General features: G+C 41.4%; 1 protein-coding gene across 3 annotated transcripts in view; it reads left to right on the top strand.

Annotated features, from left to right (window-relative positions):
- Positions 1 to 19202, top strand: part of LOC140199171 (leucine-rich repeat-containing protein 63-like) — an 82818-nt gene that overhangs the window by 11051 nt on the left and 52565 nt on the right. For all 3 annotated transcript variants that reach the window (XM_072260801.1, XM_072260799.1, XM_072260800.1), the window contains exon 3: positions 15293 to 15715. In XM_072260801.1, the coding sequence (XP_072116902.1) occupies positions 15293 to 15715 (423 nt within the window). The remainder of the gene's footprint in view (positions 1 to 15292; positions 15716 to 19202) is intronic.

Genomic DNA, 19202 nt, shown 5'->3' with positions numbered 1-19202 from the left:
GAGGAGCAGATGGAAGAACAGTTTTGGAAAGGAAAGGAGCAGTTACGAAGAAGCATTGAGCAGCTTAAGTTACAAGAAGAAATTGCAACACAGGTGGCCAAAGCTAAAGTGCAGTGGGTGCTAAAAGTGCTCCAGTAGGACTGTTCTATTGTGTGAGCTCCTGTATTAATATGACACAGAGGAAACCCAACACACTCACTTTCAATGAGTGTGATTCATTTGTTCCTCGAATGTCTATGAAACAAGATTTAGGGCCTCAAGGGGTAGTTCATCATTCTCCAGCCACACTAAGGAGGCACTCTGAATCTATGTCATATCCAACAGCTCAAGGTGCTCATGGGACATTAACTTACAGTATGGAAACTGTCGTGTTTTAGATGATAGAGGTCTGAATTGTATTATGGAGGCCAAAAGGATGCAAAATGAAATAACAACTTTATTGGTACAACAACAACGCATTGCATATCTGCCTAAAAGAAATTCAAATCTTCGATGGGTATCCATTGCAATATCACGCATTCATGAGGGCTTTTAAGAATAATGTTGAAGGTAAGACTGACAATTATGGTGACTGCCTCTGCTTCCTTGAAGGAAAGCTGGAGTTCTCCCTAGAGAGCTTATCAGAAATTGCCAGCATGCTAACCCTGAGGAAGGATATCCAAAGGCCAAGGCTTTACTAAAGGGACATTATGGCAATGAACAGAAAATTGCATCAGCCTCCATGTGAAAGGCTCTCTCTTGACTACCTATCAAATCTGAAGACATGAAGACTCCTCAAGACTACAGTCTTTTTGTTAAAGGCTGTTATAGTGCAATGGGAGATGTTCAGTACATGCAAGAGCTGGCAGACCCACCAATATATTGATTGTTGTAAAGAAGCTGGCTTATATGCTTAGGGATCTATGTAGAAGGATGGTTTGTGAGCTATTAGCTAAGCATAACTATGAGGCTTCTTTTGCTGACGTTGTTGATGTTATTGAACAACAAGTTAGGATTTCTACACACTGGGAAAATACTATATACTACATCACCTGCAATAGGCAAAGGTGTAAACAAAACTAAGTCACAAGTTCGTTCTAAGCTAAAAGAAGTAGCTTTGCCTTTCCCGTGGCCACTGTGAGAACTAAAGCTAAAAGTGAGCCTGGAACTTATGAAATGGAAATGGCCTCATAAGCCAAAAGAGCTTGTCTGTTCTGCCAGGGTGAACATACATTGGATTCGTGCCATCAGCTGGAGAAAAGGGCTCATGAGAGGATTACCTTCCTAAAGGAAAATGATTTGATTGTTTGTGTATGGGACACATCAGCAAAGATTGCACTAGCAAGTGTCCCAGCGTACTTCATATTCACTCTGACAAAAAGGGTGCAAAATTGAAACAAGCTGTGGAAGAATCAGACACATCAGTGAGTAGTACCCTGGTATCTTATGGCCTTACGGGGGCTGGCAATTATGATTGTAAACTTTGCATAATTCCAGTACAGGTGAAATCTAAGAAGGGTAATAAGACAGTGATTATTAGATCAAGGAAGTACAGCAGTGTTCAGCAGAGTGAGCCTCATGACCAAGCTCAACCTAGCAGGAAAAAGGACACACATTCTCTTATGCACCATGGGTCAAGAGAAGGTTGTGAATAGCCAATTTGTTTCAGGAAGTGGCTGATTAGATGATAAAAACTGTTGTGAACTACCTAACGTCCAGATGCGGAAAAGTATACCCATCCACAAAGGGAACATTTGTTGTCAGAGGGATCTCCAGGAATTGTCTCACCTGAAACATGTCCATTTGCCAGAGACTGATTCTGTAATTGAGCTGGTGATAGGAACATATGTTCTTTAAGCATTGAAGCTGTTGCAAGTGATTCACAGTCTTAATGTTGGACCCTATGCAATCAAAATGATGTTGGGTTGGACTGTAAATGCACCACTGAAAGGGGACCATGGTGACGGCAGTGACTGTACTCAGCCAGAGCAGACAGTTAACAGGATTTTAGATTTGGACTTCGATGAGCTTTGGCAGCAGCAATTCAAGGCAGATTTTCCTGAATGCAATCAGGATGAACAACCTGGTTTGTGAAGAGAAGATCACAAGTTCATGGAGCTGGTGGAAAATTCTGTAAAACTGGTGACTGGTCACTACCAGATTAGTTTATGTTTAAGAAAGCAGGATATTAAAATACCTAATAATAGGAACATTGCTAAACAGCATGCTCTGAATTTAAGGAAGGGGTTTAAGAAGGATTTGTTATTTCATACTGACTACATAGCTTACACACAATGTCATCTCCAAAGTTTATGCCAAAAGAGTGCCAGCAGAGAATCTGAAATGCAGTGATGGGTAGGTTGGGTTTCAAAGATTTCAAAGGTTTCAAAGGTACATTTAATGTCAGAGAAATGTATACAATATACATCCTGAAGTGCTTTTTCTTCGCAACCATCTATGAAAAACAGAGGAGTAACCTCAAAGAATGAGTGACAGTTAAATGTTAGAACTCCAAAGTCCCCCCCCCACCTCCCCTCCCTCCCGCGCATAAGCAGTAGCAAGCAACGATATCCCCTCCCCCCACTGGCAAAAAAAAGTATTGGCACCTGCCACCAAGCACTCAAGAGTGAGCAAAGCAACAGCAAAGACACAGACTTTTAGTACTCCAAAGACTATTTGTTCACCTAGTATTCAACATACCACAGGCTCACTCCCTCCCTAATAAGGGAGAAAGGGATGTCTCCGTTTCACAGCGAGAGGGGAGACATAATAAACAACTCGTTGGTTTACAATGTTAAAAGTCCGTTGCATCACTTTTTCCAAGCTCTGTGCCCAAAGATCTCGGGTCTCTGGGCACACAGCCTTAGATCTTCCATCTCCCATGACACACCGATCTCCTGCCTGGACACCGACCTTCGATCCCCCAGTTTCCAGAGCCACGAAATCTCAGTCCTCCAAAGGCGAGTGAAGCTCTTAGGCTGCGCCCTTGGCGTGCCGAATAATGGTAAGTTGTGAAACCCCGAGAGCGGGTCCCATTCCCGCAAAGAACTGTAGTCAGCATGTAACTCCAGGTCAGGGTCTTTGAAAGAACCCTGAAAGGGAAAAATAGAAATATTAAAGATAGAAATAGAGCTGGTTCTGAAGATTCAAGCAAAGGAGTCGCTGTTAGGCGCCATTGATTCTCCTAAACTCCCATAAGTACAGTATGGGTGTATTCCATATCATGCTGTTTATCGTCCCAGAAAAGGAAACTGTGTTGTGTTTAACTGTGGAACGACTTTTCAGAGAATATCACTTAATGCTCAGCTTTTACAAGGACCAGATCTTAATAGTTCACTGATTGGAGTCATAACCAGATTCAGAAAAAAACCCAGTGGTGATTATGGCAGCTATTGAATCAAGGTTCCATCAGATTAAATTACCACTAAAAGATGCAGATATGCTGAGGTTTCTCTGGTGGCCGGATGATGACCTCAGCCAAGATATGGTGGACTTCAGAATGGTGCTACATCTCTTTGGAGCAACTTCGTCACAGAGTTCTGCCTATTTCACTCTTAGGAAATGCGCAGAAAACAAGGAAGAACAGTTCAGCCACAAGACATTGGATAAGTTTTTGCAATGCTTCTACGTTGATGACTGCCTTGTGTCAGTGTCCTCTGAGGAGGAAATGGTGTCTCCCTAACATGACTTTGTATCCATTTGTGCTAAAAGTGGCTTTCAAGTCACAAAGTGGATAAGCAACAGATGTAGTGTAATATCTATAATACCAGAAGAGCAAAAAGTGAAAAACATGAAGGATTTGGATTAAGATATTTCTTCAATAGCGACAACACTGGGTGTCCAATGGTGCATTCAGTCTGATACTTTCAAGTTTAAGATCATGATCCAAGATAGACCACCCACTAGATGGGGGATCCTCTCCACAGTTAGTTCCATCTATGGTACTTTATGAATGTTGAGTCTGGTGGTGTTATCTGCTAAGTTCCTACAAGATCTATGTAAGAAAGGGCGTAGCTGGGATGACAGTATACCAACATCAGTTGCTCATGAGTGGAGTAGCTGGCTGGAAGAATTCTGCCAGTTGGAAGGCGTCAAGATTACTATATGTTTGAAACCCTAGGATTTTGGAGAAGTTACTGCTGTAGCATTACACCACTTTACATGTGCAAGCAAAAATGGCTATAAAGCAGTCACCTACCTATAGTTGCATGACACATTTTCTCAGGTGTACAGTGCTTTTATCATGGGAAAATCTAGGGTAGCTCCAGTGAAATGTCCATTCCTCGTTTGGAGCTTATTGCTGCTATGATGGCAAGCTGTGTGGATACATTGAGTTGCACATACAGCTTCAGGACTCAGTTTTTTGGACTGATAACATTTCTCTGCTGAAGCATATCAAGAATGAAACTTACGGATTCCAAACCTTCGTTGCAAACAGAGTTTCAGAAATTATGAAGGTCTCACAAGCATCTCGATGGAGGTGTGTAAACACTTTAAGCAACCCTGCAAATGTGGCCTTTCCAGGGCTGATGGTGAAGACTTTTTCCGAAGAATAAGACATAGGCGTCAAGTCCTTGATGTCCTCTTCAGCCTGAAAGTGAAGGCCTGTGAATCCTGATTGTTCTTGAGAAGTTCTGCTAGATGAAACAGAAGTCAAGGGGATTGCTACAATGAATGTCATACAGATTAAGGAGGAGGAGGTGGACGCAGCAACACGTATAAAACATCACTTCTCATCTTGGATCCATTTGAGGAAGACGGTGGTCTGGATTCTTGGTTTTAAGATTATACTTTTATTTCTTAGTTGAAAGAGGAAGCACTTGAATATCGTTCTTGCTCAGACTGACTTGGATGAAGAACAACAAGGGTATTCTTTGGGGAGAGAGATTAAGAAGACCAAAGGTTAGATTGGCCAAGATTAAACCTTGGTGGAGGAGCTCAGAAAGGCTGAAATGGAGATTGTTGGATTTTTGTCAAGGGAAGAGATTTCCAGATGAATTCTCAAGTTTGCAAAAGGGAGATAGTGTGAAATGGAACAGTCATATTTTCAGGCTCAATCCAGTACAGAAGATAGTGTCTTAAGAGTTGGTGGATGGCTTAGTAAGTCAGCCTTGCCTGAAGCATCTAACCATCTTGTTATACTGGCAAAGGATCTATACATCTCAGATCAATATACATCAAGAAGTGCAAGGAACTTGAAATCGCTCACTCCTTCCACTTCTGATCCCTCTTTGAGGACTGGTATGTTCCCTCTTCTTACCCTTTTCTAAAGTCCATGATCAGTTCTTTGGTCTTACTGACACTTAGTGCAAGGTTGTTTCTGTGACACCACTCAACTAGCTGATATATCTCGCATCTGCCAACAATAGTTGTATCACCAGCAAACTTATAGATGGCATTAGAGCTGTGCCTAGCCACACAGTCATGGGTGTAGAGACAGTTGAGCAGTGGGCTAAGCACACATCGCTGAGGTGCACCAGTGTTGATTGTCAGAGAGGTGGAGATGTTATTTCTGATCCGCACAGATTGTGGTCTTCCAGTTAGGAAGTCGAAGATCCAGTTGCAGAGGAAGGTACAGACACCCAGATTTGGGAGCTTTTTGATCAGATCAGTAGAAATGATTGTGTTAAACACTGAGCTATAGTCAATAAACAGCATCCTGACATAGGTATTTGTATTATCAAGGTGATCTAAGGCTGCATGCATAGTCAATGAGATCACAACCACCATAGACTTGTAGTGGTGGTAGACAAATTGCAGAGGGTCCCAGTCCTTGCTGAGACAGGAGTTACTTCTAGTTGTAACCAATCTCTCAAAGCACTTCATCACCGTAGATGTGAGTGCAACTGTAGCAATAAGAAATTGAAAATGTCTTTTAACACTCCCACCAGTTGGTTGGCACAGATTTTTAGAGCCCTAACAGGTACTCCATTGGAGCCTGTCACCTTGCGAGGGTTCACCCTCTTGAAAGACAGCCTGACGTTGGTCTCCAAGACAGAGATCACAGGGTCACCAGGTGCTGCAGGGACCCTCGTAGCTTTAGCATAAAAGGCATTGAGCTCATCTGGGAGTGAAGCATCACTGCCGTTCATGATGTTAGGTTTCGCTTTGTAGAAAGTAATGGCCTACAAACCCTGCCAGAGTTAACATGCATCCGCTTCCACCTCCAAGCTCATTTGGAATTGTTCCTTTGTTCTTGAGATAGCCCTCTTCAAGTCATACCTGGTTTTCTTGTACTGACTTGGGTCGCCAGACTTAAATCCTACAAATCTAATCTCAGAAGATGAATCTCCTGGTTCATCTACGGCTTCTGATTTGGTATGTACAGTATGTTCTTGTAGGCACACACTCATCCATTCAGGTTTTAATGAAATCAGCGACAGTGGTGGTGTATTTATTCAGACTTGAAGGTGAATCCCTGAATACAATACAGTCCACTGATTCAAAGCAGTCCTGTAGTGCTCCTGCACTTCCTTTCTTGATCATCACTACTGATATAGCCATAGGAACATCAGAAATGGTCAGGTATAAGACACAATTTTCTCCCAGGAGATAGTGTGCTTATAGTTGACAGCACAGTGCCTGAAACTCAAGGATCATGGGAAGAATCATTGAAGTCTTTCCAGATAGAAGAGTATTTGTGCGACAGTAGCATGTCAAGACCAAGACCGGATGTCAGGATTGGCCTATAACCAAGATCTGTCTCCTACAGGAGGCAGAGGTTTGAGAGTTACAGATCTAGAAGCAGCATGATTTTGACTTGACAGAGTGGTGGTAAAGATCACTCTGTACCAGGCTAAATGCTGGTAACCTCTGGGCTAGATGACTGTTGCATGATTTGTCTGGAAGAAGAAAAGAAAAAGAAGACATTTGTTCAAATGTTAAGATTTCATATCTCCTACTTCTTTAGTAGTATGTTGTTGTAATTATTATAGCGTCACGTACCCCGTGACGGGTTAAAGAACCAGCAGAAATAGAAAACACTTTGGAGTCTGGTATTGCTATTCACTAATACTATTTATTATTAACTACACAATACAGTAATATAATTTCAGATATATTAAACAGGTTAGCAAGGATTATATGTATATAAGTTTGGAAATATATGAAAACCAAGCTTCTTCAAGCCTAGGGGTAAATGGGTACAGTCTTACGGTGATAAGTAAATTTCAGTTCAATTCATGGTATTGAGTTGAGTAGTGATGGAGAGAGAGAGAGGTGTTTAGTTCTTCAGGTGAGCTGATGCCATCGATCTTCCCGTTGTCCTCCGAAACTTCCCAGTTAGCCAAACTTGACCAACTTAAGAGCACTGTCTTTGAGTGATAGTCTACCAACCCAGCCGAGGGTTAGACACACTAGTAGACTCCACAGGGTTGCTCTTTCACACACTAATAATCACAGATCAATCCCTCACAATCGATCCCCAGTCCCACACTCGTGGGCACCTGAACAGGATAGTGGTAACTTCACCACACCCTTGTGCGTCTGTGTGTTCCCTGAAGCATGCAATTATGCTGGTTTAAATACTGTCGTGCTGAACACCAGCTGCCCATCAAGTAGCTCCTCCCTTCTCTCTCTGTAGGAACACAGAAGCTGGAAGTGTCCTTGCAAAAGTGTAAACGCGCTGCAGAGAGACCATAACACCATCTTCAAGCAGTCTTCGCCTCTCTCTTAATAACAAAGTGTCTGTGTTGGACACCTCTCTCTTTCTCGCTCTCTTTTAAAAATACAGTTCATAGGGATAATTCAGGATCCCTTCACAATAGTGTAATAATTAGAGGCTGGGATGTAGGAGCCATGTATTTATTTTCTATCTGTATTGTATTTTGTGTTGTGTATATATTATGTTTATTACATCTCTAAGTGGTTTTGATTTGATTTGATACACTACGCTAAGTGCATCACTTTACACTTCGCCGGATTGAACTGCATTTGCCTCTTATCTGTCCAGCTCTGCATCTTATCAATGTCTCATTATAACCTACAACAATCATAAAGAACAGGAGTCTCAGAACAGATTCCTGTGGACCTCCAGGCAGAATATGCTCCAGTTACTATTATCTTCTCCCTTCTGTGGACAAACCAATTCTGAATCCACACGGTCAAGTTGCCTTGGTTCCCATGCCTCCTGACTTTTTGAATGAGTCGACCATGGGGAACATTGTCAGACATCTTACTAAAATCGATATACACCACATCCACAGTCTGCCTTCATCAATTTGTTTTGTCACTTTCTCAAAGAAGTCAGTCAGGCTTGTGAGGCACAACCTGGTCCTCACAAACCCATACTGACTATTGCTAAGGAGGCTATAGTTCTCCAAATGTTCTTAGACCCTGTCCCTAAGAATCATCTCCATTAGTGTAAGAATAGTGATCTGTAATTCCCAGGATTGTCCCTATTACCATCAATCACCATCAGCGCAGGTGCATCAAAACGCCATGTGCTTAACCACCTTTTCTATTGGCTTTATACTTACGACTGAGGCTAAGTACAGCTCCAATGCCATATTTATGTTTGTTGACAAATCACTGTTGTTGGCCGAATCAAAGGTGGTGAGGAATCAGAAGGACATTGAGAATCTGGTTGAATAGTGCCATAGCAACAACCTCTCACTGAACATCACAAACCCAAAGGGCTGATTACTAACTACAAGAGGAGGAAATTAGAGGTCCAGGAGCTGATCCTCATTAGGGGGTTGGAGGTGGAGAAGGTCAGAATCTTTAAATTCCTTGGCATTACCTATTCAGAGGATCTGTCCTGAGACCAGCACATAAATGCCATGACAAAGAAGGCACAGTAGCACCTCTACTTTCTTAGAAGTTTGCTCAGATTCAGCATGTGACCTAAAACTTTGACAAACTTCTATAAATGCACAATGAAGAATATCCTGACTGGTTGTATCACTTTCAATGACTCTTATATCTCATGTTCACAATAGTACTTATTTACTTACTGATGTATTATTATTTGTTTTTTCTTGTATTTGCACAGCTTGTCTTCTTTAGCACGTTGGTTGTTTTTCTTGTTGTTTGTGCATTTTTCACTGATTCCATTATATTTCTTCATTCTACTGTGAACGCCCGCAAGAAAATAAATCTCAGGATAGAATATGGTGACATAAATACTTTGATAATAAATTTGCTTTGAATTTTGAACCTTCCTTAAAAAAGGAATAACATTTGCCACCCTCCAATCATGTTAGGTTTGTGGATCTTGGGTAAGAATTTGAAATGAGCAATGCAGCATACAGGAACGATGATATCTATGATCCAAGAATACACTGGTAATGCTCCTTAGCTTTGTTTCCACAACTTAGATGACTGCTTCCTGCACCCATGCTGTGTTCGTCAATTGCATCAACTTGGCCTCCAACTTCCACACTGCTGTTAAGTTTACTTGATGACCTCTCTCCCCCCTTTCTCAATCTCTGGAGACAGAATATATAATGACTATATAATATAATTTTACAAACCCACTGTCTCACAGTTATCTTGACTATACCTCTCCCCAACTTGTCACATGTAAAAGTGCTGTTCCCTTCCCTCAGTTCCTCCATCTCCACCACAGCTGTTCACAGGATGAGGCTTTCTATTCTAGAACATCTAAGGTGTCCTTTTTTTTAAAAAGAACAGGGTTTTCCTTCCGCCAGCATCGAAGCAGCACTCACCTGCATCTCCTCCATTTCCTGCACATCTGCCTTCATCCTGTACGCCTGTCTTCATAACAGGGATAATGTCCCATTTGCCCTTACCTATAACCCCAGAAGTCTCTGTATCCAGCACATCATTCTCTGTAAACACATCCTTCTCTCTCCTCACCACTTCATCTTCCATAGGGGCCACTCCCTATGTTACCCCCTTGTCCTCTCATCCTTTCCCACTGATCTTCCTCTGGGTACTTAACCCTGCAAGCATGACAAGTGTTATACCGGCCCTATACCTCCTCCCTCACCACTATTTAGGGCCCAAAAACAGATCTTCCTGGTGAGGTGATACTTCACCTTTGAGTCTGTCAGGATTATCTAATGTATCCGTTGCTCCCTATGTGGTCTTCTCTACATCAGTGAGACCCGGCACAGATTGGTAAACCACTCTGTCGAGCACCTTCACTCTGTCCGCTGCTAAAGGCAGGATCTTCCAGTAGCTATCCGGTTCAATTCAGTTTCCCCTTCCAATTCTGACATATCTGAACAGAGGCTCCTCTAACTACCATGAAGAAGCTATTTATTTATTTATTAATTTTTATTTCTTTTCCCTTTTTTTCTCTCTCTCTTTTTTCTCCCTCTGTCCCTCTCACTATAACTCCTTGCCTGCTCTCCATTCCCTGGGCTCCCCTCCCCCTTTCTTTCTCCCCAGGCTTCCCATCCCATGATCCTCTCCCTTCTCCAGCCTCGTATCCCTTTTGCCAATCAACTTTCCAGCTCTTAGCTCCATCCCTCCCCCTCCTGTCTTCTCCTATCATTTTGGATCTCCCCTCCCCCTCCCACTTTCAAATCTCTTACTACCTCTTCTTTCAGTTAGGCCTGACGAAGGCTCTCGGCCTGAAACGTCGACTATACCTCTTCCTATAGATGCTGCCTGGCTTGCTGCATTCACCAGCATTTTTTGTATGTGTTGTATGATGAAGCCAAACTCAGGATGGAGGAGCAACACTTCATATTCCATCTGGGTCACCTTCAACCTGAAGGCATTACCATTAATTTCTCTGACCTATGTTAATTACTCACTCCTCTCCTTTCTCAATTTTCCATTCCCCATTCTGATTACCTTTTTACCCTTTCTCTTCTCCTACCTGCCTATCACTGCCCTCTGGTTCCTCTTCCCTTTTATTTTCTTCCTTCTCTTCAACTCTTTTCCTCTTCCACCTATCACCTCTTAGCTTCTTACTTCATTTTCCCTTCCTCATCTTATCTCACTTATCACCTGCCAGCTTGTGCTCCTTTCTCTATCCACACATTTTTATTCTGACTTTTTCCCACTTCCTTTCCAATCCTGATGAAGGATCTCAGCACAATACATTAACTGTTTATTCTTCGCCATAGTTGCTGCCTGACTTGCTGAGTATTTCTAGAATTTTATGTGTGTGCTCAGATTTACACATATGTACAGTTGAGAGAACTTTGGGTGTATCCCTGCCTGGTATGAAAGCGCCAATGTGTAGGATCAAAAAAGGGTGTAGAGAGTTGTAGACACAGCCAGCTCAAACACCATCCTCCCCACCACCAAGGGCATCTTCAAGAGGCAGTGCTTCAAGAAGGCAGCATCCATTATTAAGGACCTTCATCATCTGAACATGCCTTCTTCTTGTTACTGCTATCAGGAACAAGGTACAGGTCTCTGAAGTCCTACACTCAAGGCTTCTTCGTTTCCACCATTAGTTTCTGAATTGGTCATGAACATTATTTCATTATTCCTCTTTTGCACTGTTATTTATTTTTGTAACGTAGTAATTTTTGTCTTGCACTGTTCTGCTGCCATAAAACAACAAATTTCATGACATATGTCAGTGTAATAAATGTGGTTTTGAATTTGATTCTGAGTATGGATGTGTTCTGAAGGGTGATGTGGGTGAGGTGGTGGTGATAGAATTCAAAAAGCAAATCAAAAACTGTGGAGGATGGAAACCAGAAACCCAAAATAAAAACAGATGCTGCTGAAAACACTAAACACAAGAGATTCTGCAGATGCTGGAAATACGGAGCGACACACGCAAAATACTTGAGGAACTTAGCAGGTCAGGCAGCATCTATGGAAATGAAAACAGTTGATGTTTTAGGCTGAGACCCTTCTTTTGGGCTGTCTCTGTGCTTAAGAAGTCTCATGATAAGACACATGAGCAATAAAATGTCTTAGTATGATATCATAGCTTTTAATAAAAGTTTGAAGTCCAGAATAGAAGATCAGCTGCTGAGATAGGAGCATTAAAAATCTTGATATTAATCATAAATTTTAAAAAACAGAAGCAGAAGTAGGGTATATGCTGACTATTTTGCACATATCAGCAAGATCATAGTTCTGTATGTCTGTTTTCTTGACCAATTCTTTTATTTAAAAACGTATCAAGCTCATTCTTGAATATTCTCAGCAAAGGAGCATTAATTTCCCTCTTAGGTAGAAAATTCCAAAGACTCACTAATAATATATAAATTTCTTCTCTTAATTTTAAATTACTGACCCCTTATCTTGAAGCAGTGTTCAACATTCTCCAGCTGGTGAAACAGAATTTCAGCATCTACTTGTATTATTTCCTTTCAGAACAAATGTAGAAGAAGTATTAACTAGATAGAATCAGGTTAAAAGGTAGATAACCTAAAACTTGAACATCAAGTGGAAAGTTGAGATTATAGTCAAAGTTCATGTAAAGTTCATGTTAATCTTCAGAGGCCCATATTTTCTATGATTTTATTATGGACCATTATTGTCAGAGGGTGGTGGTGTATAATTGGAGAAAGTTGATGGAGTACCCTTGTTTTATGGATGTTACTTGTAAGTCTATTACCTTGTATGCCTCTGTTTATGAGTCACCACTGATTTGAAGTTCAACTTTCATTCATGCAGGCAGTCGAGTATTGTTTACAAATTGTATCAAGATGACTGAAGCAACAGGCAAAATGCAACAGAACCTCAAAAGGTTAGGCAGTATCTGTGGAGGGGAACGGACAGTCAATGGTTTGAGTAGAGACTTTCATCTGGACTGAAAGACAGAGGAGAGATAGCCAGTATAAAGAGATGAGGGAAAGGGTGGATTAGGAACTGACAAATGATAGATGGATTCAGGTGAAGAGGACTGATTTCCAAATGGTGGAGGGAAGAATGGAAATAGCAATAAAAGGTTGTAGGTGATAGGTGGAAGCAACAAAGGACTACACCTCCTAGTCTGTCTCAGTATTCCCTCACTATCTGCTCTCTATCCTTCAGTCCACAAGAAGGTTCTTGACCCAAAGGAGCACTGCCCACAGTTCTGGCTCCATACACTGTAGGAAGGATGTGAATGCAGTAGAAAGGATGGTGAGATTTTTCAAGGATGTTGGCTGGACTAAAATTTTAGGCCAAGGTGAGTTTCTGAAAAGAAATTTAACAGAGGTGTTTTGATTTGTAAGAGCCCTTGGTGGTGTGTGCCTTAGCCTCTGTTTCATTGACCACAGGTCAAAACCAAAGAGGCACAGATTTAAAGTAATTGGTAGGAAATTAGAGGAAAGTTGTGTAAAGTTATTTTTTGAACAAGCAAATGTGCATTTTGAGCTAAAGAATGATAGAGGCAGAAGTTGTCATTGAAATTCAAAGGTACTGGTAAATAAACTGTTTTTTGTAACATGTACTAGAGCTGGTCATGACCTAACAGGCTTTGACAAGAGGAAAGGCCAACCCTGGAGCCTTACTTTCTGTCAAAGTCCATGAGATATTTAGAGGCTCTTTCAAATAGTCAGAGATATTTAAATTTCTGAAATTGTTTTAAATGATCAAATATCAAAGATTTTTTATCAAATTTCTTAACTCGTGAAAACAATAAAGAAACTATATAACTGAATTAATACTTCTGTTCATATTCTGCAGTTTAGGAACCTCCATTCAAAGAAAAAGGGGAATTTGAGCCTTTACTAGGCTGATGAAGGTGTTTTGAGGCAAGTTTTTCCAATGTTATGCTGAGAATCTTGACTAGTCTGCGTTCTGCAATCTCCATGGAGTCTGGCAACAGATACACTTGCATCTGTTACTCAGCTTGTTTCAGTATAATATGAAATGATTTAAAAAAAAACTGGAGCATGGCGAGCTGCCAGACACAGCCAGCACAATTCATCCACTTGTACTTAAATATAAATCGAAGCAAGGTTGTTTTTGAGTACAGTAGAGAAGGAAGTTTTGTTAGATTTGTTGTGATACTTTTTGACTAAAGTTTGTTATTTGGATGACGGAATTGATGGCTTTGCTGTCAAGGATGTAGATGATACGAAAATAGGTGGAGGGGCAGGACTTAGATTAGGAGAATGGGCAAAGAAATGGCAGATGGAATACAGTGTCGGGAAGTGTATAGTCATGCACTCTGGTAGAAGAAATAAAAGCATAGACTATTTTCTAAATGGAGAAAAAAATCAAAAATCTGAGGCGCAAAGGGACTTGGAAGTCCTTGTGCAGGATTCCCTAAAGATTAATTTGCAGGTTGAGTCAGTGATGAGGAAGACAAATGCAATGTTAGCATTCATTTCGAGCGGACTAGAATATAAAGGAAAGGATGTAATGTTGAGGCTTTATAAGGCACTGGTAGGCCTCATTTGGAGTATTGTGAGCAGTTTTTGGCTCCTTATCTGAGAAAGGATGTGATGACATTGGAGAGGGTTCAAGGAAGGTTCATAAAAGTGATTCCAGGAATAAAAGGGTTACCATATGAGGACCGATTGATGGCTGTGGGCTTGTACTCACTAGAATTTAGAAGAATGAGGGGGGATTTCATTGAAACCTTTTGAACGTTGAAAGTCCTTGTTGGAGTGGATGTAGAGATGATGTTTCCTATCACAAACAAAAGAAAATCTGCAGATGCTGAAAGTCAAAGCAACACACACAAATTGCTGGAGAAACTCAGCAGGCCAGGCGACAGCTATGGAAAACAGTACAGTCGACTACCTACGGAAGGGTCGTGGCCTGAAATGTCCACTGTACTTTTTTCCATAGATGCTGCCTAGCCTGCTGAGTTCCTCCAAACTGATGGTAAAATCTAAATCTATATTATTTTACATCAGAAATGCACCTTTAACTTCATAACAATATTAAGCAAACCTATAAGCTGTGTTTTCCATCTGTATAATTTACATTTCAGGTTGCTGCAGAAACCAATAGTAACTATTCCGATGGGGTTTGTCCAAATGTACTTATGTATCTGATTTTACTGCTTATAAGGCATACGGGTCATCGCCGGCTTAAGAATGTCTGACTTATGGACACCTCGAAATGACTGAGTTCCCATAATGTTATTACATTTAGAAGTTTGATGTACGTACAAACAGTATATTCCTTCCTATGATTATCGGAACTAGTTTATTCCCTCTATCCACCTTTAGAAATTGTTCTTACTTATCAGTCTTATGTGCTTTTGGTGCCATTCATACACTACTGTGGAAGTGTAATTATCATATTAAGTGATTTTGAGTGTTTTCCAAACATAGGGACAAAATTGATTTGTGAACCTCTGTGAAATTGGAACCTGTTTGTCATGCAGTGACAGTCTATGATAAATATTCTGCTAAAGCAATGTAATAACTTGGAAAAGGGACAGAATTTTTAAACTATTTTACAGTGCTTTCTACTTCGTATGTTACAGATAAAACATCAACAGAAAATGTATCAGACCTTGCTGCTCTGCCCAAGAAAGAAGGTGACTTGATCAGTGAACCCAAGATAGAGGATTTTTCTATGACTTATACACCTTCTAGTCTAAATGGATTTCCTTCTTGTGGTGTTACTGTACAGAGATACGATGATCCATGTTTTGCAGAGGATAATGTTCGATACCATATTCCAACTGCTTTCACTCCAGACAATTTTCTTCAAAAACCTTGTGTGAATCCTTCACCTTCAGATAAGAAAAAGATTGTTTTATCACGTCATAACGTTAACAAGATTTTGAAGCTCCTTGAACCCAAGTTACTGAAGCATAACCAGGAAAAATTGCACATAATAGAATTATCCATTGATGACATTCCACTGGTATTGAAACGAATCCCTTGGAGACAACAGATTCTTGGTATGATATTTCTACAACTATTACTAAGAAAACCACAGCTAAAATTCTAAAAATGTTTTAATTGGAAACAAATCCAGGGGATAGCTTTAGCAACCATGACTCTGGTACTGAGTCTGTCTCTGTGGCTCAGAAGGGTAAGGGGGAGAGAGGAGAGCAATGGTGATAGGGGATTCAGTAGTTAGGAGAACAGACAGAAGATTCTGTGGATGTGAAGAAAACTCGCGTATGGTATGTTGCTTCCCAAGCACCAGGATCAGAGGTGTCTCAGATCAAGTCCACAGCGTTCTTATGGGGGAGGGTGAGCAATCAGAAGTCATGGTACATATTGGTACCAAAGATATGCATGCAGTAGCTAGGAAAAGAGTTGAGGTCCTGAAGAGGGCATGTAGGAATCCAGGTAGAAAGTGGTAAAACAGGACCTCAAGGGTATTATTTTGAGACTGCTGCCTGTGTCATGTGCCAGTGAGGGTAAGACTAGGAAGAAATGGCAGATGAATGTGTAGCTGAAGAATTCGTGTAGGGGGCAGGGTTTCTGATTTGTGGATTATTGTAATCTCTTCTGGGGAAGATACGACCTGTACAAAAAGCATGGGTTACACCTGAACTTGAAATAGAGTAATGTACTTGCAGACAGGTTTGCTAGAGACATTGGGGAAGGTTTAAACTAATATGGCACGGGGATGGGAACCAGAGTGATAAAAACATAGAAACATAGAAAATAGGTGCAGGAGTAGGCCATTTGGCCCTTCGAGCCTGCACCGCCATTCAGTACGATCATGGCTGATCATCCAACTCAGAACTCTGTACTTGCCTTCTGTCCATACCCCCAATCCCTTTAGCCACAAGGGCCATATCTAACTCCCTCTTAAATATAGCCAATGAACTGGCCTCAACTGTTTCCTGTGGCAGAGAATTCCACAGATTCACCAATCTCTGTGTGAAGAAGTTTTTTCTTATCTCGGTCCTAAAAGGTTTCCCCTTTATCCTCAAACTGTGACCCCTTGTTCTGGACTTCTCCAACATCGGGAACAATCTTCCTACATCTAGCCTGTCCAATCCCTTTAGAATTTTATACGTTTCAATAAGATCCCCCCTCAATCTTCTAAATTCCAGAGAGTATAACCTAGCCGATCCAGTCTTTCATCATATGAAAGTCCTGCCATCCCAGGAATCAATCTGGTGAACCTTCTTTGTACTCCCTCTATGGCAAAACTGCACACAATACTCTAGGTGTGGTCTCACCAAGGCCTTGTATATCTGCAGTAGTACCTCCCTGCTCCTGTACTCGAATCCTCTTGCTATAAATGCCAGCATACCATTCGCCTTTTTCACCGCCTGCTGTACCTGCATGCCCACTTTCAATGACTGGTGTACAATGACACCCAGGTCTCATTGCACCTCCCCTTTTCCTAATCGGCCACGATTCAGATAATAATCTGTTTTCCTGTTCTTGCCACCAAAGTGGATAACCTCACATTTATCCACATTAAATTGCATCTGCCATGAATTTGCCCACTCATCTAACCTATCCAAGTCACCCTGCATCCTCTTAGCAACCTCCTCACAGCTAACACTGCCACCCAGCTTCGTGTCATCCGCAAACTTGGAGATGCTGCATTTAATTCCCTCATCCAAGTCATTAATATATATTGTAAACAACTGGGGTCCCAGCACTGAGCCTTGCGGTACCCCACTAGTCACCGCCTGCCATTCTGAAAAGGTCCCGTTTATTCCCACTCTTTGCTTCCTGTCTGCCAACCAATTCTCTATCCACATCAATACCATACCCCCAATACCGTGTGCTTTAAGTTTGCACACTAATCTCCTGTGTGGGACCTTGACAAAAGCCTTTTGAAAATCCAAATATACCACATCCACTGGTTCTCCCCTATCTATGATGGGTCAGATAATGGAGCAGTTAGTGTAAGGGTAGATGAAATGAGTAGAAAAATGTGATGAAGGAGGTGGATAGGCCATAAATACAATCAATTGGATGAGTTGAATTGCATTTATTTCATTGTGAATCAGGAACAAGGGTGATGAACTTAGAGCATAGATCAATACTGGAGTTACAGTGTTGTGGGAATTACAGAGACTTGGTTGTCACAAGGGCAGGAATGGTTGCTGGATGTTCAGAGGCTTAGATATTTCAAATTGGACAGGAAGGGAGTGGGGACTGCTATTGCTAATCAGGGGTAGTGTCACAGCTGCAGAAAGGGAGGATGTCTTGGAGGGAGCATTTACTGAGTTGGTATGGGTCGTAGTCAGAAACAGGAAGGGAGAAATCGTTCTTTTGGGAGTATTCTATAGGGCCCCCGCAATAGTAACAGGGACACTGAGGAGCTGATCAAACAGGCAGATTTTGGAAAGGTGCAAAAATAACAGGTTGTTGTCATGCATGACTTCAACTTTCCTAATATTGATTGCGGCCTCCTGAGTGCAAGAGGTTTAGATAGTGCAGAATTTGTTAGGTGTGTTCAGGAAGGATTCCTGAAACAATATGTGCACAAGCCGACTCAAAAAAAGACTATACTAGATCTAGTACTAGGCAAAGGACCTGGTCAGATGACAGATCGCTCAGTGGGTGAACATTTTGGAGACAGTCACCAAATCTTCAGGAGCTTTAGCATGGCCTTGGACAAGGATAGACACAGACAGTATGAGACTGTATTTAATTGGGGGAGGGCTAATCATTATGCCATTTGGTAGGAATTTGGGAGCAGATGTTCTCAGGGAAATTTACAATGGAAATGAGGGCCATTTAGGGAGCTGAAGGTTGTATGGGGTTGTGAATAGGTTTGTCCCACTGAGTCAGAGAAAGGATGGAAGAGTGAAGGAATCATGGTTGACAAGAAAGGTAGAACATGTCAAGAAGAAGAAAGAAGCTTACTTAAAGTTTAGGAAGCAAGGATCAGACAGGGCTCTACAGAGTTACATGGCAGCCAGGAAGGAGATGAAGAATGGACTTAGTAGAGCTAGAAGGGGACATGAGAAGGCTTGGTGAATAGGATTAAGGAAAACCCTAAGGCATTCTACATATATTTGAAGAACAGGAGGATGACTAGAGTGAGGGTAGGAATGATCAGGGATAAAAGAAGGAATATGTGCCTGGAATTGAAAGAGGTAGGGAAGGGCCTTAATGAATACTTTGCTTCAGTATTCACTAGTGAGAGGAACCCTGATGAATGTGAGGTCAGAGTAGAACAGGCTGATGTGCTGGAACATGTCAAAGTTAAGAAAAAAGCAGTGTTGGAACCTTTGAAAAACATTAGGATAGATAAGTCCCTGGGGCTAGACAGGATATACCCCAGATTACCACGGGAAGTGAGAGAAGAAGTTGTTGCAACGTGACAATGATTTTGGTGTCCTTACTGGTCACGGGAGTAGTTAACAGGAGACTGAAGAATGGCAAGTGTTACTCCTTTGTTCATGAAAGGTAATGGGGATAATCCTGGGAAATATAGTCCAGTGAGTCTTATATCATTTG

Source organism: Mobula birostris, chromosome 6, assembly GCF_030028105.1.
Source record: "Mobula birostris isolate sMobBir1 chromosome 6, sMobBir1.hap1, whole genome shotgun sequence".
Taxonomy (NCBI): Eukaryota; Metazoa; Chordata; class Chondrichthyes; order Myliobatiformes; family Myliobatidae; genus Mobula; species Mobula birostris.
This window is presented reverse-complemented; position numbering and strand designations above follow the sequence as displayed.